The sequence below is a fragment of the Pelobates fuscus genome, chromosome 1, assembly GCF_036172605.1.
Source record: "Pelobates fuscus isolate aPelFus1 chromosome 1, aPelFus1.pri, whole genome shotgun sequence".
Lineage (NCBI taxonomy): Eukaryota > Metazoa > Chordata > Amphibia > Anura > Pelobatidae > Pelobates > Pelobates fuscus.
The window spans coordinates 235,599,912-235,626,698 of NC_086317.1; the positions used below are offsets into that span (position 1 = coordinate 235,599,912).

At 38.6% G+C, this 26,787-nt stretch overlaps 1 protein-coding gene across 1 annotated transcript in view; it reads right to left on the minus strand.

The window, feature by feature from the left end:
* Positions 1-26,787, minus strand: part of MED13 (mediator complex subunit 13) — a 106,289-nt gene that overhangs the window by 50,666 nt on the left and 28,836 nt on the right. Inside the window, exons 4-6 of the mRNA XM_063455261.1 lie at positions 8,270-8,415; positions 6,303-6,500; positions 2,162-2,353 (exon numbers count right to left, since the gene is read on the minus strand). Of these exons, the coding sequence (XP_063311331.1) occupies positions 2,162-2,353; positions 6,303-6,500; positions 8,270-8,415 (536 nt within the window). The remainder of the gene's footprint in view (positions 1-2,161; positions 2,354-6,302; positions 6,501-8,269; positions 8,416-26,787) is intronic.

Here is a 26,787-nt window from a genome sequence, read left to right on the forward strand (position 1 = left end):
TTAAAGAGCGATCACATGGCCCCCTATAGCTGGCTATGGATCTGCCAGCAGGGGGACTGTTTGAAATATCAGACAGTCCCCCTGCTGGTGGGAAAGTGAAAAAAAACTATATTAGACATGTGTAAAATTAAATTTTATATATATATATATATATATATATATATATATATATATATATATTAATATATTATATATGTAACATCATACAAAGTGTATTTTAATATTAATATAAGTATATAAAATACACTTAGAATGACGTTACATATGTAATATGTATATATAATATATATATATATATATATAATAGATGTACATATATTAGACATAAATACGTCTAATTAAAATAAATAAAATAATAAAATTAATGAATAAAATATTGAAACAAAATGTAATATAAATTATATATTCATATGTAATTTCATTCTAACTGTATTTTGTTATGAATATATATATATATATATATATATATATATATGTAACAAAATACACTTAGAATGACATATCTATATATATATATATATATATATATAAATAAATACATATATTTACATAAAAGATTACATTAGTATACATGTAGAATTTAAATACCTATAAATGCATATATATTAAAAGTCTACGTGTATATTATGTGATTTGACTAATTAAAATGTAATTGACATGCCTGACAACACAGGGAGAAAGTGCAGAGAATTTAATTAGCAAGCACTATATTTGAGCCTGTAACTCTCCAAGACACCATATAACCTGTACATAGGGGGTACTGTTTTAATCGGGAGACTTCGCTGAACTCAAATATTAGTGTTTCAAACTGGTAAAATTGTATTACAACGATGATATTTTAAGTAAAAGTGAAGTTTTTCGCATTTTTTACAAGCAAACGGCACTTTTATGGTCTATATTATTGTTGTAATATGTTTTACTGTTTTAAAACACTAATATTTGTGTTTAGTGAAGTCTCCCGAGAATAACAGTACCCCCCATGTACAGGTTTTATGGTGTTTTGGAAAGTTAGAGAGTCACATATAAGGCTTGCATTTCATTTTTTTCACATTGAAATTTGCCAGATTGGTTATGTTGCCTTTGAGAGCGTATGGTAGCCCAGGAATGAGAATTACCCCCATGATGGCATACCATTTGCAAAAGTAGACAACCCGAGGTATTGCAAGTGGGGTATGTCCAGTCTTTCTTAGTAGCCACTTAGTCACAAACAGTGGCCAAATATTTGTTTTTTGCTTTTTTCACACAAAAACAAATATGAACGCTAACTTTGGCCAGTGTTTGTGACTAAGTGGCTACTAAAAAAGACTAAACATACCCCACTTTCAATACCTTGGCTTGTCTACTTTTTCAAAAGCTATGCCATTATGGGGGTAATTCTCATTCCTGGCTACCACACCGTCTCAAAGGTAACATTACTAATCTGGGAAATTTCAATTTGAAAATGGAATGTTCTATATTTGACCCTGTAACTTTCCAAAACAACATAAAACCTGTTAATGGGGGGTACTGTTGTACTCGTGACACATCGCTGATTACAAATATGTGCATTTTTTTGCCAGTATTATGACATTCACAGTTAAAATGTCAGACGGAAATGCAATTTTTTTTTTTTTAAATCTTATTTTCTCACATTTTTATTTTTATTTTATTCACAATAAATTATGTTCCATACATGAATAGTTAATGATAGATTAAAGCCCTGTTTCTCCTGAACAAAATGATATATAATAAGTGTGGGTGCATATGATTTGAAAGAGGGGAACTACGGGTGAACTGACATATAGCGCAAATTCCAGTTTTTGTTTAAGTTTTGTTTTGATCAGAACGTGCACTATTGACTCCGTCCTGAAGGGGTTAATAATACATTTTCTGCCTTTTAGCAAAATGTAAACAAAGTACACACATACTGGTGTTTCAGTTGAGATCTATAACATTAAGATGCATGCATGTAATGTATATACATAGGTCAACAGATAAACCTGCCAATGAGCTAAACTGATGCAATGACTAATGAAAGCACAGAGTAATGCTGTAAATATAAATTTACTGATTACATATTTCTTATACATTATTGATGGAACATATACCAAAACATTTAGCTCGCACACAGGTCATATATCCGTTCACAATGCAGTAAAGCAAAATATATATGTTCGCACACCTGTTTGAACTTCTTCTGGGGATGTCGGTGGAGTCAGTGTTACCGAGGACATTGCCGGATCTCGGGAAGAAGCAGGCACTTGAACACCTACACAGGTGTTTGAACAGTGAGTGGACCCAACTGGGCTGGTAGTAGGGATGTCTGATTGAGGAACCAGAACAAAGCAGGCAGGATACACCATTCGGACACCAGCTGTAAGGAGTAGCACACAATTAAGTAATTGTCACATTTGTTTATCCTTGCATATTTTTCCATGACACAAAAATGCTTTTAAAAAAAATGAAAAATGTATATATGTATCTATAAAGCAAATCCTTTAATTGTAAAGGGAGAAAGGTGGAGAGAGAGGGGGAGGGGATTAGAAAATTGTAATTGCCTATTTTGTCTTGTGAAAAATTGTGTTCGAGGGAGCCCGGTGCTGGAAAAAAGTTAAGGGATTAACCCCTTCCTCCCCCTTCAGCGCAGCTGGAGTGGGACCCTGAGGGTGGGGGCATCCTCAGGGCACTATAGTGGTCCTTTAACGTTAGGAATGCAAACCTATATTTCTAACTCTATTGTGTCCTAATGCTAGATACATTGTAGCCTCCATCTCCCAGTGTGCTGTATAAAGTTCAAACAGCTTTTTACATACCTTTTCTTTGCTGCCAAAGTTTTGGCATTGCTGCCCATGCCGCCTGCTGCAACATCATCCAGCTATCTTGTCGATGGCCAGACTGATGTGCATGCTGTGCTTCCAAATGCTTCTTATAGGAAAATATTGTATTCATTGGTTTCCTATAAGTTGCACTGGTCACATAGAGTTTTACTTGGTTGTTCTTGTGGAAGAGCCTCTAGTTATTGTCTGCATAATAGCCACTAGAGATGTGTTTAACCCTCCTGTGAAGACATTACTGTTTGTACAAAACAGCAATGTTTTCACATTGCAGTGTTAACGTGACAGGACCACTGCACCCATTTCATTGAGGTGAAGTACTCTGGTTGCCTTTTATGGTCCTTTAAAACATGTACTTATTCATTCAAGTTGCAAACTAATCTCCGATTCATTATGTTTAAAGTGATTATGTTTTCCTTGTCAAATAGCTAGCATCACCAAATTTCAGTTTAACAAGTCTCTAGCCCTTCTGTCGCAATTTTAATGTGCTGCTAAGAGTAAAATAACCATCACCATTCACGCTCCAGATTAGACTCATCAACACAAACCACTGTTACTACACCATATGCTAACTTAATAGTGCGAGGTTGCTAATTTTCACTGGCACATTTCTTTCATTTCCTCTGGGAGCAGGATAGCTTTTAAATCCAGCAGTAAGTGCTGAAAGTACAGGGCTCAACACACATCCAAAGAGTCATCCCAGTCAATGATAATGACAAAAGAAAAACTATTACAGCTTAAATAGAATTTGGGGTGATTAAAATCAGTACATACTTTCTTTCCCCCAAAAGAAATCTGCTGTGACACTTTGAAAAAGCTCTTGAGTGGTAAAACACATTAGTGGTTACACATTATTTTATGGTTTGATCTCCTCTCCTCCCCTCTCTCTCTCTTTTTTTTTTTTAAATGGCATATTTGATTCCCCTGGGCCATCCTAAACTCAAATTGGTGGGAATCACACTAAGCACTTACTTCCCATATGGTATACATGGTATGTTCTCCTGAGTTTTATACTACATACCCCTGCAGAGAGGCAAAGTCCTTATCCTGGAGTGGACTTTGTACCACTCCATGCTAATTTACAAGAGCCAATTGGAGGCTCTATATCAGGGGTAGGCAACCTTTTAGCAGCACTGTGCCGATATAGGATTGTGATGTCCCGTAGCGTGCCGGTCCTATTTTTTTTAAATTGAGGTCTGTATGCTGCCATATTCTGCTTGTGTTATTTATACTGTAATTGCTTTGTATCTTTGTATTTGTGCGTATATGAGCTATTATATTGTATATGTTCATTAGTAGTTTATGGTATCGTGTATGATACATATGAATGTGGGCTGTGTATGGGGGCTGCTTGTGGAATTGTGTGTGGATGGACATGTCACATTGTGTGTTTGGTAGTGTGTGTATGTGTGGGGGCTGTTTGGGGTATTGCATGTGAGAGGCTGCATGTAGGGTTGTGTGCATGTATGTGGATTGTTAGCGGGTTACGTTTGTGCGGATTGTGTGTGTATGTGTATGTTTGTTTGTGGGCTGTGTTATTGGGCATTTCTGTGTATATCTAGCAGTGTGGGTGGCTTCTCTGGGTTCCAGTGGGGACCAGGCTGGCCAGGTACAGGTCAAGGATAGGAGCTGCAACAGCAGCTGCAGGCTGCTCTACTACAGTGTGGATTCCCATTCACAAGTGCTGGGAGGATGTGATCTGAGATCCCTTACTCTATGTGCTGCAATGCATAAATTGAGGATTGTCCTTCACCACCTCTTCGTATTAGCAGATATCTGAAGTTTCACTGGGACTCCTGATAGGACAGAGCCTGTTTGGCTCTAGCAGCCTTGAGTGCCGTGCAAAGACACCTTAAGTGCCGTGCATGGCACTAGTGCCGGAGGTTGCCTACCCCTGCTCTATATCATGCGAGTGGATGTAATTGCGGATCTAAAATGTATTCAGTTAACATAGAACACTTTGTTGGTGCCTCTCTACATTCTGGCTCGTTACATATTCCATAGGACATCAAGTTTGGACCAAGAAATACACCTTTTGTTCACAAGTATAGATTGTACTGCTCAAGTGCATGAAGTGGAGCTTAATTTACGCTCCAAAAACAGTGTGCTTTTTTTGCTCATTACTATTTTAACAGTGACATCCTATTCTATCCAATTATCGTTGTACCACTCTTTTCATATTACGAACATCCAAAGACATTCCCAGGAACTACTTCCACCTCCTCCTTTTTATAATTGTTGCAAAGGCACAAAAAGATGACTTTACTTAATTTCCAAAGGCCAATTTAATACTAGGCAATGTTAGCCTTTTCAAAACAAGCATTCAAACCAATGAAATCTACTAGTGACACGGTGTACCTTCCCCAGTGTGTAAGAGCTCTATGACATTGGGAAGAGTCTAATGAAAGTGTTTTGCAGCATCAGGTTGTTACAATTGAAGAATGGACATTGCAGCCTTTTCTCAAAATGTAAGGCTGTAATCGTAAATATCAAAGTGATAAAGCAAACAGTATACACACTAAAGACAGAATAGTAATGCGCTAAATTGGAGTGATCCCAGGTGTACCTCACCAACAACCAAAAGTAGAGACAACAAACAAAAGTGGGAACAACATCCAATGAGCGTACAAAAATTTCGAATACAACCTGGAAAATAGAATCCAAGGCTGAAAAATTCAAATTCAAAAATAACAAAAACAAATCAAGAGTCTACTGGATTCTTGATTTGTTTGTTATTTTATTTTATCCTGCTTTTTTATTTGCCTGCGGACAGAGTTGGAATTTTTCCAGTTTCACCACGCTGCGGTTTTGTTCCACTTGAAGTGGAGATATGCCTGTTTACATCTGTCTGTAAGTGTAATCTAATAAACGTATTTTGTACTTTAATATACTTCACCATGTATGGTTCTTTTTATCCATTCCTTTGAAGACATTCCCATTACCAGGATCTACTATCAAGTCCATACTATATATACCCCACGGGGGTGAGAGGCTTGATTTCGACTTCTGTTTGTGAGTTTGCTACTAGCACCTCATTCTCTATTTATTATACTGTGTTACGCTATGATATGTATTTATTATTCTAGATCCACTATTATTCTTGTATAGAATTTTTCAGCCTTGAATTCTATTTTCCAGGTTATATTCGAATTTTTGTACGCTCATTGGATGTTGTTCCCACTTTTGGTTGGAATTGTAAACAGTAGCTCAAACACAAAGTCATTTTAGAAAGATGTGAGTGGAACTCAAATATAGTTCTATTAAGGGGCTGTTAGAAAGTCACCAGGTGCCTTACAGAGCGACAGCATACAAACTATCACCATTATTGATCATTTAATGTTAAAAAGTGACATTAATTGTATACAGAGTGAAACCATTTTATTGTAATTAGTCCTGTTTAGCTTAAAAAAGGGGGCATACACTGAGATTAGGAAAACCAGAATGAATCGCATTAATAAAAGTTAAATCAAGAGTAAACAAGCATCTTACCAACTAGCACTTCTACAGCTGCCAATGAGTCATCTTCCCAATCCATGTCTTCTGTCTTTTCTTCTGAGCTTTCCTTAACAGTGGATGATATGGGATAAAACTGCTTCCATTCACCAATCAGTTTCTTTGTAGAGGAATCTGACATCTTGAAGGACTGTCCAGTGAGGGTTCCATTCAATCCAAATGGGCTTAGGATAACTAAAGGATGAAATGAAACAAACTTAAAACACAAATTCATACGGCCACCCTTTTAGTTCCTCCTTCACAACATGCAGTGTTCTCTTCATATTTCAAAAACACAACTTTATTTAATGTGAAAGACACAAACTGGCATTTTGCAGATCATTTGTTACCTCTCTACAGCAGAGAGCAAAATAATTGAAAGGGGAACCTGCACTCTGAAATTTGCAAAATATACAGATTAAAGAATAGCGCAAATACAGTATTGGTGGGCTTAACACAATACTGCCATATAGTGGAACTAATCCACATATCTGTTTGATGAGATGGGGTATTTTAAGTAGCCTAATATTTAAATTTGCGTGTGCACCATTCTTTAATCTGTATATTGTATACATTTTGGTCTCTACAGCAGCATCATTGCTGAAAAATGCATGTTCGGGTGTACCCCCAAGTCCCTTTTTTCCCCATTACTATGTAAGTTTGGAGACCAGACCAGATCATTTTGGGTTGAGTGCTTAGCCCCCCAGCTTCAGAGGACCCTTTAGAGGTGACCACAGGAAAATATAAATTTGAGGACAACACTCTCGCGGTAATTATAACTTTTATTAGATATATAGAGAAGATACCGATACTCTGGGAACGTTCAGGCAGATAGCCTGCCCCCCCTACTTCCTCCACCCCATTCACCTTAATGTTCCTCTCTCTTTTCTTTAAGTGGTCCCCCTCTAACCCAGTGATCCTTTTCCCTTCACCTTCGTGCCCTCCCTTAATGTCCGTTCCCCCCCACCTGTCCTATAGTGTTCTTTCCTTAAACAAAACAATATATATATATATATATATATATATATATATATATATATATATATATATATATATATATATATATATATATATATATATATATATATATATATATAAATAAAAATAAATATAAATATATAACTTGTGTTAACCGCAATTCATTAGAGGCTTTAAATTTATATTAAAACATTTAGCAAACAACTTCAGATGGAGCAAAGCTAAAGCAACCATTGCATATTCAAAGGAGAAACATAAACTGTTATTTCTCTTCTCTGTGAGCTCTCTCTATGATGACAGCCAAGTGCAAGTGGCATGGTTTGGAACAATTGTTGAGAGCCAAGATAGGGGCATCCAGTTGCAGAATAAAAGGTAAATATATTTTTACAAAAAGTATACTCAAACATAATCTTAAGAAACCTGGGAAGTTCCTTTTTAACTACATTTGACAGAGAAAATCCCTATATCTGTATCTGGATAATTTGGTGTGACTTAGTGCTATTTACTCCTGTATAACCACACATTAATTGTCTCAGTTGAAAAGTTGTGTAAGTACTGCACCAAAAAACGTAAACATAAATAAGCAAATTATAAATGTCACTTTTCAACTTAACATTCTTTGACCCCTTAAGGACCAAACTGGAATAAAAGGGAATCATGACATGTCACACGTCATGTGTCCTTAAGGGGTTAAAGAAGACCGGAACAATGTTCTCTCACGTAACACTACAGGCATCTGCGATTTTAAACTGCCTTAGATCTCATTGTGCTACAGGTGTAATATGATGAACCAGGTAAGTCAAAAGCCTTTGCGATGTGTTTGGCACATCAGTGTCCTTAAAGGAGCCAACGGTCAAATATAGGGGAAAAAAATAAAATGGTAAAACATAAGCTGCATGTTAGATGTTTTGATCTGATGCAGAACATTGTGAATATTTGTACACTTTCAGCCTGCCTATATTTGGAACATAAAAGTCAATGTTTACCTTGAAATGGGCTGTTAGACTGCTGGGCCAGAGTGAGGTGCTCCTCGCTAAGAAGGTACACTGGTTGGTGCTGGTTAATTTCCACACTTGTGCAAACATTGCTTTCGCCATGAAGGAAGAAGGTGAAAGAGCATGATAAATGCTCGCTGGAAAAAAGAAAAACAAAAAAACCAAAATTAAATCTGTATTACATATACGGCATGTTTGTGACTTATCCAACGGCTTCACTAAGAAGGTTCTCAGGCTAACCAGGCATGTTACTGTAGAGGACCTTCTATCTGTTTGATCAGTGAATTATTAGATTAGGGTTTGCTAAACTTGGCAAAATAGAGTTTAATAAACTACATACCCTATTACTCTGGAAAAGCGAAATGGCTTCAAATTATGAAATAACATCCAAAAAACATTTTGGTGTAGAGACTAACCATTGCATTTTTAAACAGAACCATAGTTCATACCAAGATTAAAAAATAAATAAAATCAATTTTAAAAATGCACTTCTAAGACCTGCTCAGAAACCAAGATGTACAAATGTTTGATTTATGCTTAAAAACTATTCCCTTACCAGGGCATTTCAAATTAGAACAAGAAATAAATCTCTACATTGTCTGCATAGTAAACCATTATTTTAAAAAAAAAAAAAAAAAAAAAAAAAAACCTGCATAAAACTATACAAAAATGACAATGAATCCAAAAAGGTTTAACAATTACAATAAAAATAATTATGTGGTGACTACTAGTTTTAGCCCAAAACAACCATACTGGAATAAGACTTTTAAGTGAATAATCCCCTCAAGCTTATCTTGAAACCAGTCCAATCATTTGTTTTCCAGATTTACACTTGGCAGTAATCCCCTTTCCTGATGAGACTGCCTTTGCAGTATAAAAACAAATCCATACCAGATCTTTCTACTCTTCCCCCAACCTTTTCCCTTTTCATTATGGCACAAATAATTGATCATTTGCATCGCACCTTGTTGATTGTGGATTGAAGGGTTACCAACTACATTTCGGAGTTACATAAAAAGAGTAATTCAAGGGCAAGCTCTGATAGAGAAGCAAACACCATGAGCAACATGGATTGTTACTTTTCCTATTCTCTTCAGAATAGTTCTTTACATGTCGAAATCCATTATTTTACCACTTTTCATGACGTGCATATATTAGGAATATATTCTGAATTCATCCCGTTGTCTAAATTAAAACATTTTAATGTCTCGTTTTAAAGTTAAACAAAATGTGGTATATAATTAGTTCTAGCTATAGAAAAAAAGAAAAAAAAAAAACCCTTAGAACAAAAAACAACTTCCTCAATGACCAGGTACAAACTTTACATTAAAATTTATGTTTAAGTTACATTTATAAATTATGCCAAGTGAATGGTGATTTGCTAAATATGGCCAATTAATTGAATGTGATATAATCCCATTACAACATACGAAAAACCATGAGACGTTTGTTTACATTTAGGGATAAAGTTTCCATCAAAAGAACAGTTAACAAAAGAAGTTTCACTATGTGCTGGCTGCACATGTTTGTCAAAAAAAAGGAAAAGAAAAAAAAATTCCCTCGTCAAGTACACTACACCCACCAATGCATGGCACCTGTAGAAATCATGCAGTAGTTTAAAACATGACATGGATGACGGCCCACCACACCTTTTTAAGCCATTAGCAGGAAAGTATTTGTGGCGAAACCAACTTCGCCACTGTGAACTGGAGAAGCCTGGTTGCTAGCCTCCTGCCCTGCGACTACGGCCCATGGACATATTGCTCTATAAACACTATATTTGGGCATGTAATAATTTATATTGCTGCTACTGGCCCTTTAAAATCAGCGATGGACATATTGGGACTTTTGGGACTAATGTCCCTTTAAGACTTTGTAACATATCACAGTAATACGGTCTTAAATATTATGTAGGTATTTATGTGTTCAGTTAAACTGGGGATATGAAGAAATGTGTGTTTTATGTGTTAAATGTATCAGTATGTAATTTTATGTCTTTTACTGTCTTTTTGCAACCATGTGGTTAATGGAGTCTGACTCTAGTCCTAGATAATTGGATTACTTCTCCAATTATCTCCAGGGCAGAAGGGAGGAAGCCGGGATGCATTGTGGGGGATGTTTTACTTCTGTTTGAGCCAGATTGTGCCATGCTGCAAGCCAGGGCCCAAAAGATACTTTTAGTAACTTTTGAACCCCTGGTCGGATTCATGCCATTTTTTAATATGTTGTTCCCCTGAATGGATTGATTGTGGATATGTATTTGTATGTGAATGTGATGTATGGTTTTAAAGTTATGAAAGTTGTGTAAAAGTATATTTTACACTGTATGCATAATGGGATTATGTGTCACACTAAGGGGAGGGGATGTGTGGGAGGTAACATCTATGTTATTGGTTATTTTATGCCTCCCCCTGGGTGTGGCCTGTATGTGTACTCATGTAATAAAAACCAGGCTGGGTGTAGGAAACAGGTGCTGGGACATGCTCTATATACACATATAATGACAAAAACAGCAGCAGCAGCAGTGCAGACTACATCAGCTAATTAAAGGGACACTTTTTTTGTAGAATTAGGCTAAATCCTCCTCTAGTGGCCGTTTTCCTGACAGCCACTAGAGGTACTTTCTACTACAGAAAGAGTATCACTTGGTTCTAGAATCAAATGCTGCCGATTACAGCACTTGATTAGAGAAGCAAAAATATTTTGCAGGGCAATCGCTCTCCAAACAAATGCTTGTCTATGTGACGCATTGTTTTGGACAAGATCACATCAGTATACTTACATACAAAATAAATATCTGCCTTCAAACTCCCACTGCTCTTGGGCGGCAGCAATGATTATAGTACACATCAGACCAAATTCAAAGAAAAAAAAAAGAGTGCACGTTTTTTTTTTTTTTTTTTTTTTTATAAACTGAATGCAAGTATGCTTGCTAACTTCACCAGAGGAGGAGCTGGAGGCTGCAGAGGAGGATATACAACTTTGTTTTTATGGGGCGAAGGGGGGTGGACAGAAGGTGAGAGAAGAAAGAGTAACCTATAGTCCCAAAATACAAATTGTTATTTTTGGGAATATAGGTACCCTTCAAACAAACACTAGCTAATTAAATGTAGTCTCGGAATTCGGAGTTGAAAAATGTATTCAGAAAGGCAAAATACAGAATGAACTTACACAGTTGAGTGCATCAAAAACAAAACAAAACAAAAAACTGATTGTTGAGGTTTATTAACCCCATTTTCTCCAAAGGGATAAATGTAAATAATCAATTATATGCTGCCTGTGAACCCATGTTTACAGCTACACTAAAACTGACAACCTAATACAGCAATAAAATATCTAGAAAAATAGCATTGACAAAGACTGTGCTCTGACACCACAGAACTGCTCTTGATCGTGTAAAACATTACTTATTACCATTGCTAAAAAAGAAAACATGACTACTGCCAATTGAGGCTGGACAGCTACCAAGAACAAGAAAAGCAAATAGGAGTTTTTACGTTCATGAGCTAAAAGCATGCTCTTTAGTTTGCTCAGTAAATCCTCCAAAATGGAATTAACTTTCACCTGTACATCAAATAACTCACTACTCCTATTAACGTTCTACGTTATTTGTTCTAAGAGTACAGTGATTTTTTTTCTCTCCCTTTTAACACAATATCCAGCAGGATGTACATTTAAATAAATGTTTCAATAGATTTGCTGGCTCTTATAATTAATACTCTAAACTCAACATTCCTATTAAAAGGACCAATATAAGCACCAAGCCCGTTTCATCTCAAAAGATGTGGTCTGAGTGAAATGATCCTGTCATTTTAACCCTTCAATGGAAAACATGATGAAGAAACCTCAAGCTATATATTGGCTGCATCAGAAATTTCTCAGCGCTGGAAACTAGGTACGTAAACTATATTTAACTTCAATTTTTCATCAGCAAAAGTGTGTGTGTGTGTGGACAGAGTTCAGAACAGAAGGCACTCACAGAACCAGAACCACTACAAAGCACTGCAGTCATTACGGAACTTGGAGGGTTTTTTTTTGGTCAGAGTAAAAATCAATTTTATGTGGATACCTCAGCAAAATAAACTTATCCTACCAAGGTAACAGGGTAGATTAAAATCAGTTATTTAAATATCTGACTTTAAATCAGTTTTTTTTTTTTTAATGTTAACATTTATTTTAACCTCCCTGGCGGTATGATTATGTCAGGAATTTTGTACCAAAAGCGGTACCATTTTTTTGCATGGAAATTTGGTGTTATGTATTGTAGGCCAGTAATTACTTTCTTAAACCTGACCAAAAGTACTCTCAGATGTGATAAAGTTCGAAACATAAAATCATGAATTATAATCTAATAAATAATATAATTTTATTCAATAATGTAATAAATAATGAAATTTGTCAAACAAAGAAAATTCAGTAAACATCCTGGGTGTGGTAAATTTTGAAACATGGGACTGCACATAGACCAACATCACAATCAGGGCAATGGAATTTGGTTTCCTTTCGGATTTTTTTTCCATTGCCATCTCGCTTTGAGCAGCAAACTACGCACATCCTTGTAGGTGCTGCCTTTTTTGCGGTTGGCGGGATGTAATCCATAAAGTGACGACCAGTCAGGCGTTCTGGGTTGACAACGTCAACAGCACGACGTCCAGATCTGTTCACGGCCACTGATGCCGTTTGGTAGTTCACAAAAATCCGCTCCGCCACCTTCCAGATAAAGTCAGAATGAACAAGAGGCATGTCACTATTTCCTCTGTGCAGTATATAGGCATTCCAGAGGCATTGTTCCAGTAGATGCCTGAAGATTTTTTTGTAATATTGTTTTTGTTGTTTCCGCATAGCCGGATAAAATGTCATCGCCTAATCAGCTCTATCGACTCCTCCCATGGTGTTGTTGTAGTCAATCACAAGTTGTGGCTTCATGACATCTTTCCCACCTCTTGTGTGGACCATGGCAGTGGAGGTGTTATGCACTGTACTCAGTAGGCATACGTCTTTTTTGTCACGCCAACGCATTGCCATCATCTTTCCTTTCTGCCAGGCAACCATTTCTCCTGTTTTCAGTTTTTTCTTGGCAAACATAGATGGCAGGTCACGTCGGTTGGCCCTAACGGTTCCATATCCATCAGTCTTGTGTTTTATCAGAAACTCGTACAGCTCAGGCGATGTGTAAAAGTTGTCCGTTGTCACACAATACCCCTGATTCAGCAATGGCTCAAGCAGTGTAAGGACTGATGACGTTGCCATTCCATAGCCGCTGTACCTGGGGTTGAATTGTGTTCCTTTACTGGTGTATATGACGGAATTCCATATATAGCCAGTGGCAGACTCGCAGAGCATATAGGATTTTATTCCAAACCGTGCTCTCTTGGATGCGATGTATTGAATCCAGCTGAGGCGTCCCTTGTAAGCCATCAGACTTTCATCAATGCTGATGTCTCTATCTGGCACATAGGCCTGCTGGAAATTTTTTAGGATCATTTGGTATACTTCCCAGATCTTCTTGAGTTTTGGCGCTGGATGTGTGGCTTCGTCAAATTCCTTGTTGTTGGTGAAGTGCAAATTCTTCATTATGAGGGAAAATCGGTACTCGGACATGATGGTGCCAAAAAATGGGGTTGCCAGCCATTTATTGGTAGTCCAGTACCATTTCTGCTGGGGTTTCCCCACCACCCCCTGAAGAAGTATTAGCCCCAGAAACTTCCAGATGTCCTCTTTAGTCACCGGTTTCCATTTTCTGTTCCTGGAAAACTTGCTATGCAGAGTAGCTGATTGCTGCTCGTTGTAGCGATTTGTCTCCGTGACAATCTTTTCAATGACGTCATCTGTGAGAAATAATTTTAGGTATGCCAAAGGATCATTGTGCTCAACGTCTACCTTCATCCCAGGTGATCCAGTAAACGGAAATCTTGGCGGCGGTACCTCATCCATACCGCAATCAATAAGGCACCAAGTGCGCACATCACTGAGCTCGGGTGCAGAATCGTCGCTGTCGCCACTTCTCTGGTCACTGTCAGAGTCGGATGACGAATCTTGCCACGAATCGCTATCGCAGTCGCTCAATTCTGCGAGGGGCTCTGTGTCGCTGCCGCTGTCACTCATCTGATCCAAACCCGCTTTGGAGATGCTAAAGTGACGCTTTGATGCCATGGTAAAAAAATTTATTTTATGGGCAGAAATTACAGCAAAAAGGGCAGGCAGGGCAGTGTAGGATGATCTGAGGTGATACTGTGTCAAATCTGAGGTGATACAATGTAATCTGACAGGATTTCACTGTATCACCTAACTTTGTGTGTGTGTCACTTTTATACTTTTATGCATTTGAATTACCCGCCCAGTTCCGCCCCCATGAGCCTCTGCGGCTCACAGACGGATCCAGGAGGGCAGATGGAGGCATCCGCCGGGGCTCTCACCGGCAATCACAGCGGGGACATCGCTGGATCACAAGGAGAAGGTAAAAAGACTCGGAGTTATCTACCCCGAGCGTGACTCGGGGTTACTGCTTCTGGCAGCGAAAATTAACCCCGAGTCACGCTCGGGAATAGCGCTAGCCTGGTTAATGAAATGCTGCCATTGACACAGCTATGAGCTTTAAAAACCAAACCAAAAAAAAAAAAAAACACAGGGATGGGTCAAGCACCATCTGCAGCTCATTTTCTCGCATACATTCTCAATAATCAATACCCGCGTCAAACCTAAAGTGCGGAAGAAGAGGAGTTAGCCAAGACATGGGTATCCAATCATCTCTACTGCCAACTATAATACAATTCATAGATAAGGGGAACCACTCAAGGCTAATGACATTTTAAAGAAATTCATAGGTTTTTTTTTTTTTTTTTTTTTTAAACTGCAACGTTTTACATTGCAGGACTAAGGGGAACAGGGAAACTGCACCTAGACCACTTTAATGAGATTACTTGGTATGGGTGACTAAAGTGTCCTTTTAAGCACTCAAATTCAGAAATTGTTGAAGTAATAATTTCACGTTTATGAACAAACAAGAGATGAAGATGAATTAGCAGCGGAAGACATTGTTTTACATGCATTTATGTGTATCCGGCTGATGGATCCAGTTTGAGTTTTTTTCTAAATTTATTTTGTTTAACCGCTTCAGTTAATAAACACCGATGTTTAAGCAAATACAAAAATATGCACACTATATAACGTCAATGTTTTAGGTAAATAAAACAAATTTAAGTAGTTCTCCAAATAAGAGTTATTAACTAATTAAATTAAATCTGTTCTACTAATCGGACAGGCCATTCTAATTATGAACTCTTCATCTGGTTGCAAATATTAAAGATTATAATTACCAGCAAAAATGAGTCTTTGCATTTAAAAATCCTTGAGTTGTACGGACTAGTAAATCCACCCGGCAAGATAACTTATCAGAAATGGCGATTTTAAGTTTTACTGTTGGGGGGAAAAACTCCAAAAGAATATATATGTTAAAGGAACACTATAGTTTCAGGAATACAAATGTGTATTCCTCACATTGTAGGTTTAAATAACAGTTTAATTTACCAGCATCCAGTTAAAAAGGTGATTTATTCTGGTTGCGCCTGGCCCCACTCAAGATCCGTTCCCTTGGCTCTAAACCAATCAAATGCTCTCTCATTTGAAATTAGGAGGCTATCGCACATGCTTGGCAAACGCTACTCTTTCCCAACCAGCATCTTCTCATACAGGTGCCTCCAGTGGCTGCCACTGGAGGTGTTACTAGGCAGTAATGTAAAAGCAGTATTTACATTAAAATGCCAGCAGGGACTAACTATACACACCAGAACAACTACATTATTCTGTAGCTCTGGTGACTATAGTGTCCCTTTAAAAGGACACTTATTCAGTATCATATTTACACTACTCAAAGTTTCAGAATATAACTTTGTACTTTGAGCTTGCTCTTTTCATGCTAAACTACTCTGTCAACTCTTAAGTCGAAAGGTCAAAAAATCCTCATCTTCCAGGATTTTTAAACCACTTGCAACACAAAGTTCTCTGCACTTTACAAAGATCCAAGACTGCAAGTATTTCAGAAATATCATCTAATCTTAAAGGGACACTAAAGTCACCAGAACTACAGCTTAATGTAGTTGTTCTGGTATCTACAGTCAGTCCCTGCAGACTTTTAGAGAAACTGCATTGTGTACATTGCAGTACTAAGGGTGCCTCTAGAGGCGCTTTCTGCAGTTTCATGGAGTTTGACTTTGTAAAGCGACACTGAATATCCTAATGCTCTGCATGAGGATACACACCTTGAATGATATCACAAGCTTTTTAATGAGTATTTTGTAAATCAGATGTTTTGCTACTACTGAACAAAACCTTTATGGATCACTAGAGGGTCAGGAACACATACATGTATTCCTGACCCTATAGTGTTAACACCACCATCTAGCCCCCCTGAGCCCATCATGCCTCCATTAAAATATAGTAAAAATCTTACTGTATTCAAGCCTGAAGCTGCAAATCTGTATGCTGTTAGACTCAGAAAAACAAGCAGTCTGCTGACATGTGGTAGCCTGATCCAATCACAGTGCTTCTCTATAGGATTGGCTGAGACTGACAAAGAGGCAGATCAGGGGCAGAGCCAGCATGATTCAAACACCCCGGCCCTGGCCAATCAGCATCTCTTCATAGAGATGAATTGAATCAATGAATCTCTAAGAGGAAAGTTCAGTGTCTGCATGCAGAGGGAGAAGATACAGAATCACAGGATGCTGTGCACAGTGCTGCCCTGTGCTCTGCTGACAGCAGATCTGAGTGGACGGAGGCATATTATGCCTCCATCAAGTCCGAAGTCGCTCTGGTTCACTCTGAGAGACTGCAACTGGAGGTGTTCCTAGCTTTCAATGTAAATACTGTATTTTCTCAGAAAATACATTGTTTACATGAGAAAGGATGCAGGGAGCTATAGTTCTCACCTGAACAACCTCATTAAGCTGAAGTTGTTCAGGTGACTATAGTGTCCCTTTAATTCAATTTTACATTTATATTTTTGCAAAATCATTTTTCTACTGTTTTTTAAATCTCATGTGTCTCACTGTAATAAAATCATCTTAACTATATTCAGCAACATGAGTACAATAACCTATTGCAAAGTAACAACCTAAATCCCAGTCTGGTAAGAAGTCTTCGCTGCAGCTGTATGATTAATCCATCTTCTGCAAGGCACTAATTTTACAGCTGATATTCCTAAAGTAGCAGACTAATAGTCCTATACACTGAACAAAATTATAAACGCAACACTTGTTTTTACCCCCATTTTTCATGAACTGAACTCAAAGATCTAAGACTTTTTCTATGTACACAAAAGGCCTATTTCTCTCAAATATTGTTCACAAATCTGTCCAAATCTGTGTTAGTGAGCACTTCTCCTTTGCCGAGATAATCCATCCACCTCACAGGTGTGGGATAAAGATGCCGATTAGACAGCATGATTATTGCACAGGTGTGCCTTAGGCTGGCCACCATAAAATGTCCAGTTTTACTGTATTGAGAGGGCCCTGGGAGGGTCTGAAAACCAGTCAGTATTTTGTGTGACCACCATTTGCCTCACGCAGTGCAACACGTCTCCTTCACATAGAGTTGATCAGGTTGTTAATTGTGGCTTGTGGAATGTTGGTCCACTCCTCTTCAATGGCTGTGCAACGTTTCTGGATATTGGCAGGACCTGGAACACACTGTCATATACACCGATCCAGAGCATCCCAAACATGTTCAATGGGTGACATGTCCGGTGAGTATGCTGGCCATGCAAGAACTGGGATGTTTTCAACTTCCAGGAATTGTGTACAGATCCTTGCAACATGGGGACGTGCATTATCATGCTGCAACATCAGGTGATTGTCGTTGATGAATGGCACAACAATGGGCCTCAGGATCTCGTCACGGTATCTGTGCATTCAAAATGCCATCAATAAAATGCACCTGTGCTCGTTGTCCATAACATACGCCTGCTCATACCATAACCCCGCCATGGGCCACTCAAACCACAACGTTTACATCAGCAAACCGCTCACCCATACAACGCCATACGCCAAGCATGTCAAACTCAAAGTCTGGCATGGGCCACATATACAAGGTTTAAGTTTATGTGGGCAGCAAAAAAATAAAATAAAATCCTTACATTTTCATAGAAACTTAGGTTTATTTAAAAAAAGTACAGGAAAAAAAAACAAAAAAAAAAACTTCCCCCTCTACTAAATCCCAGCCCCACCCCTCTCTACCAAATCTGATCCCACCCTGACACACTCTACTTTATTGCTCCCTACCTTTTGGAGCCGATGTGGGGCATCTCCCTGGGCTCCTATTTGCTCCTCACTGCTCCCGCGTGCAGTTTAGTGATGCCGGAATAGAACGTTATATTCCGGTGCCCGGCTTCACTACAGACGGCGCGCAAGGGAGCAGTGATGAGCAGGAACACTGAGCTCCCTCGCTGGCCCTCCTCCCCGGCCAGGTAAGTTTCAGCAGAGTAGGCACCTGAAATGTGGGGAAAGCAGGTGCCTACTCTGCTATAACACCAGCATGTACTCGCGGCTCGCCAGGCCGCTAAGATGGTCCTTGTGGGCCGCGAGTTTGACATGCTTGCCAATGTCTGCAATCTGCCCTGTACAGAGAAAACAGTGATTCATCCATGAAGAGAACACCTCTCTAAAGTGCCAGCAGCCATCGAATGTGAGCATCTGCCCACTCAAGTCGGTTAAGACGACGAACTGCAGTCAGGTCGAGACCCCGATGAGCTTCCCTGGGTCGGTTTCTGACAGTTTGTGCAGAATTTCTTTGGTTATGCAAACAGATTGTTGCAGCAGCTGTCCAGGTGGCTGGTCTCAGACAATCTTGGAGGTGAAGATGTTGGATGTGGAGGTCCTGGGCGGGTGTGGTTACATATGGTTTGCGGTTGTGCGGCTGATTGGATGTACAGCAAAATTCTCAGAAACGCCTTTTGAGACGGCTTATGGTAGTGAAATGAACATTCAATTCATGGACAACAGGTCAGGTGGATCATGCAGTCAGCATGCAATTGCACGCTCCCTCAAAACTTGGACATCTGCGGCATTGTGTTGGGTGACAAAACTGCACATTTTAGAGTGGCCTTTTATTGTGGCCAGCCTAAGGAACACCTGTACAATAATCATGGTGTCTAATCAGCATCTTGATATGCCACACCTGTGGGGTGGATGGATTATATCGGCAAAGGAGAACTGCTCACTAATACAGATTTGTGAATATTTGAGAGAAATAGGCCTTTTGTGTACATAGAAAAAGTCTTAGATCTTTGAGTTTAGCTCATGAAAAATGGGGGCAAAAACAAGTGTTGCGTCTATAATTTTGTTCAGTGGAGTTACAGGGATCTCATCTCCAGCAACCAGTTCTGTTCAACAGTGGCATGCTCTGGTGCACTCAGAGGCTGCCTCCCTCTGTAACTGGCAAGTTAGTTAGGAATCTACTTCTGCATTATCAATCAAATGTAAACTGTGAACATGGTGGCTAATGCCAGAGTTTGCAGCACATTGTATATAGTGGGTTTCAGGTATTCAGATGTGGAGATCACTGAAATTTTAACCAGACCTCAAATGCATCTGCACGAATAGTGCAGATTTGATCAAGAAGACTGAATGTCAACTGGATTGGCCTTTAGTAAAATAATTCAAACCCAATTGGAATTTAATCAAGTTCACTGAATTATGTTCATTCGGATAAAATTTGGTCTTTAGTGAATAAGGGTTTTAATAGTTATGGTGCACACAGTATCCATTTGATATATAATAATAATGGAAAAAAAAAAACATATAGATATACATAAATATAAAATTCAAATAGCAGACTGACAGCAGTCTGCTCTTTTAAATATCTAGGTATGTTGCTAGACCCCAATCTATCCTTTGGTCATCACATTGAAAAAAGCTCTTCAAAACTTTACCCAAAACTAGGTGCCCTGTACAGAAACAAATCTTGCCTAAGCCCTACAGAAATTAAACAGATTGTGTAACAAATGCTAATGCCAATCATTGATTATGGGGATATAGTGCATGCATCTGCACCGCAAACCCACCTTAATAAACTTAATATGTTATACAATTCGTTCTGTCCCTTTGTACTAGAATGCAATTACTTTACCCACCACTGTGACATGTTAAGAGCTAAACTGGCTGTCGCTGTGATCCCGACGCACGCTTCATCTTTCCAGCCTTGTGCATAAGAATGTGTGGGAAGCTCCCACTCCACCTGAGTAGAATGCTCTCCCCAGCTGTTCCCACCTCCTATAACATACCGCAATACAAAAATAAAGTGTCTTGATCCTCAATTTTCTACAGAGCACCACAATTATGGTATAACCTCAGGGACACAATCAAATCTTCATTCAATCAAAAAATTTTAAGAGATCTATGGCAATATACCTGGGATTCTGCTGGGATTCTGTAATATATATATTATACATGTATACACACACACATACAACAAATAAAGTAGCAAGGCACTCCTCCTTTAGAAAATAGTAAATGCAGTAAGAGTGCGCTGGATCTTGTGTATTGTATAATATGGCCCGCAGCACCCCATTTAAGCATGTTCAGGTGAGTGCAACCATCCCCCCATGAGTTACAGATATAGATTTGGGAGTCTAGCCAACTCCTTGGTTTTGCACCCCTCCCCTGTACTGCAGAGAGCCTCAGATGGATTTTTTCCCCCAAGTGAGTTATTCACATAAGAGCAGACATTAGACTGTGAGGGTAGGACCAACCAAAGATGGGGTACATTGACGTTGTGGCAGGCTTATGCAATGTATGATCATACAATGTAACTAAATCCCAATTATTTTTTGCCTAGATTAGGTGTTAAAAAAAAAAAAAAAAAAACCTAGAAAAAACCTAATAAAATATGTCAACATTGAAGTTGCTGTTTAGTAGATAGGAGAGTGCACTGGATCTTGTGTATTGTGTGTATAATTTTATATACACACATATATATATATATATATATATATATATATATATATATATACACACATACATACACATACATACATACACATACATACATACATACACAATTTTTTTAATATTGTATCCTATTGTAGCAATGCAATGTTTGGTGGACCCAGGACATACTTGAAAAACCAGAAATCTCAATGTATCCATCCTGGTAAAATATATTTTATAAATAAAATAAAAACATACACGGTCTGTCTAGAAAATGGGTCGTCAACCTGGTCCCTACCGCCCACTAGTGGGCATTTCAGGATTCCAGGTGGGCGGTAGGGATTTTCAAATTTTGTTACAGATTGGGTGAGCGGGCGGGTGCGAGACGGCAGTACCCCTGCTACCGGGTACCGCCATCACCACTTGCGGCCCTGGCGGCAAACCGCCGGGGACGCATATGGAGGGGTCTATCGGGTGGCCCATGCTGTCAGGGCCACCCGATGGATGTGGATTGTGAGGGGGCCCGGTCAGCGCTTTAACAGTGCGACCGGGCCACCTGTGATGACATCATCTCTGCTGGGAGGAAGTGACAGAGAGCCCGTGCGGGAGGAAAGAGGAGTAGGAACTCTGACTCCCATCCACCTGAGACACCACTGGACCACAGGAAAGTTACCCTCCTGCAGCTTAAAGGTAGGAAACAGAGGGTGACTTAAATATAATGTGTGTTTGTGTCTTTGTATGCATGTCGTGTGTCTGTATGTATCTGTATGTATGTATGTCGTGTGTGCGTGTCTTTGTATGTATGTCGTGTGTGCATGTGTGTCTTTGTATGTATGTCGTGTGTATGTGTCTTTGTATGTATGTCGTGTGTATGTGTCTTTGTATGTGTGTCGTGTGTATGTGTCTTTGTATGTGTGTCGTGTGTATGTGTCTTTGTAGGTGTGTCGTGTGTATGTGTCTTTGTAGGTGTGTCGTGTGTATGTGTCTTTGTAGGTGTGTCGTGTGTATGTGTCTTTGTAGGTGTGTCGTGTGTATGTGTCTTTGTGTCTTTGTATGTGTGTCGTGTGTATGTGTCTTTGTATGTGTGTCGTGTGTATGTGTCGTGTGTATGTGTGTCGTGTGTATGTGTGTCGTGTGTATGTGTCTTTGTATGTGTGTCGTGTGTATGTGTCTTTGTATGTGTGTCGTGTGTATGTGTGTCGTGTGTATGTGTGTCGTGTGTATGTGTGTCGTGTGTATGTGTGTCGTGTGTATGTGTGTCGTGTGTGTCGTGTGTATGTGTGTCGTGTGTGTCTTTGTATGTGTGTCGTGTGTGTCTTTGTATGTGTGTCGTGTGTGTCTTTGTATGTGTGTCGTGTGTGTCTTTGTATGTGTGTCGTGTGTGTCTTTGTATGTCTGTGTCTGTTATAGTGGGATACCTAGCTCAGCCTTCCAACTGGGCATTGCTATAAGGAAGGTTTAAAAAAGGGAGGGGGAAAAAAAAAAAGGTGGGGAGGGGAATTGAGGAGGGAGAAGAGGGGAGATACACAGAAGTTATCTTAATATCATCGAAAGAGGAGACCTTTGTTTATTCCTTACGAAAATCGAACCAGATATCAAATATTTAGTCTTGCAGCATCAACCTCAAGGATCTCATTAATCACTAGTAAAGGTAATTTCAATTTACTTTGTTTTCTCATTAAATTTTATAAAGTTAAAAACATTATAAACATACATTAATTGGAAATAAAAAGCTAAATGTACGTACATTTTTTTTTAATTTTAATTTTTTTTTTTAAACACCCTCCTTTCGAAAAAAAAATCCGCACTTGCGCGAAAACTGGTGGGCGGTAAGGAATTTTTTTCAACCAAAAATTATGCATTAGTGGGCGGTAGTTAGAAAAGGGTTGACTACCACTGGTCTTGAAGTTATCCAGCCATGTAACATGAAAAATAGACATTTATCGAAGATCAAAAAAAAAATATATATATATATTTTTTTTTTTTTAAATTGAAATAATAGTTTGTTTACATAAAAAAAATAAAAAAATCACAAGAGTGCTCCTGCTTTTTAACTTTATTATTAAATACACTGTTGGAGCGACCAAGGCATTTGGATTTAAGGTAGAAGCTCAGGGTTTGTATTTTAATTATAAACACATACGAATATTGTATGAGACGTTTGCAACCATTTTCATACATAGTCCCCTTATTTCACGGGCTCAAATGTAATTAGACAAACACAATTTATAAATAAAATGTTAATTTTGAATACTTTGTCGAGAAACCTTTGCAAGCAATAACTGCGTTAAGTCTGTAACGTAGGGACAACGCCAAATGCTGGGTTTCCACTTTTGTGATGCTTTGCCAGGCCTTTACTGCAGTTGTCTTTAGGTGTTTGTGAGTCTTTCTGCCTTAACCCCTTAAGGACCAAACTTCTGGAATAAAATGGAATCATGACGTGTCAGACATGTCATGTGTCCTTAAGGGGTTAAATTTGATCTTCAGCAAGTGAAATGCATGCTTGATCAAGCAGAGATCAGGTGATTGAAAGCAACCCAGGAGTTTTTAAGGGAAAGAAGTGTAATATTCTGTAATGGCAGAGTCAGAGTATGTTTTTGGTCATTGTCCATCTGTAAAAAGAAGCTCCGTCCCATCAACTTCGCTGAATCGGAGCAGAAAATATATCCCTATACAATTCAGACTTCATTCGGCATCTATCTTCTGTCACATGAATAAACACAAGTGACCCAATGCCAGTGGAAGCCATGCATGCCCATTTTGTCACATGGCCTCCATGTTTTACAGATGAAGTGGTATGTTTTAGATCAAGACATTCCGAGCCTTCTCTATATCCATCTTTCTGGTATAGGTTGATCTTCGTTTCATGTGTCCAAAGAATGCTGTTCCAGAACTAGACTGCCTTTTTCCCTACCATGGAAAGGATCCTATCATCATCCACCACTGTTCCCATTGACGTCCAGGCCTTTCTCCCCCTCCCCCATTAGAATGTACCAAACTTGATTTGGCCACTTGATTTTTCAAACTTGATTTTTCAGCCCCAAAATGGCCTGTTTCACTTGTACTGAGAGCTCCTTTGGCTGTGTATTGTGGGTTCACAGTAACAGCTTCCAATTGCAAATGCCATACCTAGATTCAAGTTCAGACGTTTTATATGCTTAATTGATGAAGAAATAACGAAGGAATAGCCTACACCGGTCCATGAAACAGCTTGCGTCAATTGTCCAATTACATTTAGTCCCTTGAAAATGAGGGGGGCTACATATTAAAGAGCTGTAATTCCTAAACCCTTCCTCTAATTTGGACGTGAATACCCTCAAATTAAAGATGGGAGACTGCACTTTAAGCCCATGTTCATTATTTAACTGTAACTTGAATTTATTTTAGTAAACAGCCAAAATAACAAAACGTGTCCGTATTAAAATATTTCTGGAACAATACAATTAAAGAAGTGTGTATAACAAAGCCCACAGGCCTATATTTATTACGGTTGTAAAGGTGCCTCAGGATTGCAAAGAATGTAGTATTAAGAAAGAACAAAAGAAAAGGATGCAGACAGCATGTCATTTGCCAGTGCTTGTTTCCAGGATACTAGGCACATTTTCATAATTTCAAAATATATATGTTTGTCCCTGCCATCAGTTTGTAATTTATTTCTATTACATCAACTAGAAACTGATATTTGTGTCTTTCAATTGCTTCCCACTCAAGGGTTTACAGACAGTAATGAGAATTAGTCTTCCAAAGGTGTTAATACACTTTAGATGTGCTTGTTAAAATATAAGACATTTAATAATCAATATGACCTATGTAACAGTTTCCCATTGAAACGCATAAATGGAAATCCAAGGTTGAGAGTTAACTGTACATGCAAACAGGTATTGGGTTATAGGGGTACTTGATTATTTGTGAGGATCAGACCCCAGGAACTGGCCTATGCGGTGTGATGACAGGAGGTCTGATGTTTAGGATTCAGAATCAATTTCTCCATGGCCTAAACAACATTTACTCTTTTAGGGCCTTCATGCAGACAAAGAGCCTGCTACTACAATTTGAAAGTCTCAATATACAAATATCTTGAGATGTGCAATTAATTCAATATGATGGCTCTGCCGAGAGGGTGGGCTTTTGGTACTAGGAAATTACCTTTTTTGTCAAGTCACATGGAAGCATTAAGACAAAAATATTTTACCCCTCAGTAAGTTGCAATAGTTATAAAGCATGTGGAATTTCAAGCCATCTTTACCTTCTTTAGTGACAAAAAAAACCCCAAAAAACTGATCCTTTAATCACACACACAAGAGGATGCTGTTGTGTGAATCTCATCCTGGGGAAGTTGGCTAGGGCTCAATAAAGGAGCTAAAAACTTTTGAAGTAAATACATTGTGCTATAAGATCGGATTGAACATTAAACCAGTTTTTGTCATAGAGACGGTGTGTTACAGTCAGGTAAGATGTGGCGAGGGCTTCATAAACTGAAAAAAAAAAGTGATTTAAATGACAGAGAATTGAGCACCAACTCTGCAGGAGCACGAGCTTTGCATACAACGAAACTGCCTTCATAGACAAGATTTGTCAATTTCAGGGTTCTTTGCATATTCTGCAGAGACCCCCAAAAGTCCCAGATCCAATATGGATCTGATGGCCGCAGGACGCTGAGGTAAGATTTACTTATCTCAAGCTTTCCGTTGCATCCACTGCCATTTTCATGTTATATGTCTTCTGGCACTTCAGTTGCCATAAGTCGTAAAAGAGAAAAACAGAGGACTATGGACGATCCTGCGAGACCCTCTATAGCAGTGTTTCCCAACCCAGTCTTCATGGACCACCAACAATCCAGGATTTATGTGTCCCTGTTTTTTTCCCTAATGGAGATACTGAGAAAACCTGGTCTGTTCGTTGATCTTGAGGACTGGGTTGGGGAACACTGCTCTATAGATAATGCCTGAATCACATAGCCATCACTTGTAACAGCTGCTGGGATGGAACAAAATAAATAGCTCAATTTTAATACTTAGATGTTAAAAATAGTGTGAAAATCATGGAACATTATGAATACAACTACCAGCCTTTGAAGATTTGGTTTGTTCATACACTTATGTAGCTCACAGAACCTCATTCCTACAGACATACCCAATGAAATGACTAGTGTGAATATTGCAACAGGGACACAAACTCACCTCCACAGCACTTTCTTTAATTGTTCAAAAATTAATAAGTGACAGCTTCACTTTAACACTTGGTTAGAAACCCAGATTAAAATGATATTGCATTGTTGCTTTGATTTACATAAATGCATTTTTATCATCCGTAATGCAAAGAACCACTATTTGGTTTTAAAAAAAAAAAAAAAAAAAAAAAAAAATTCTTATTTTTTTTTTTTTAAATGTGACTCTGGAAGTATATGCACGTTTCAGTCTAGACAAGAACCTACACACTACTAACAAAACAATAGAACTTGGATATCATTGGCAAACCCAAGCTTGTGACAGACCACAATTAACATTAAATTAAAATTAGAGCGGCTTTGCCACCTTGCTTTTTCCTCTCAGCCGTCACTAGTGGGTATTGCGGGAAGAGGCAGTG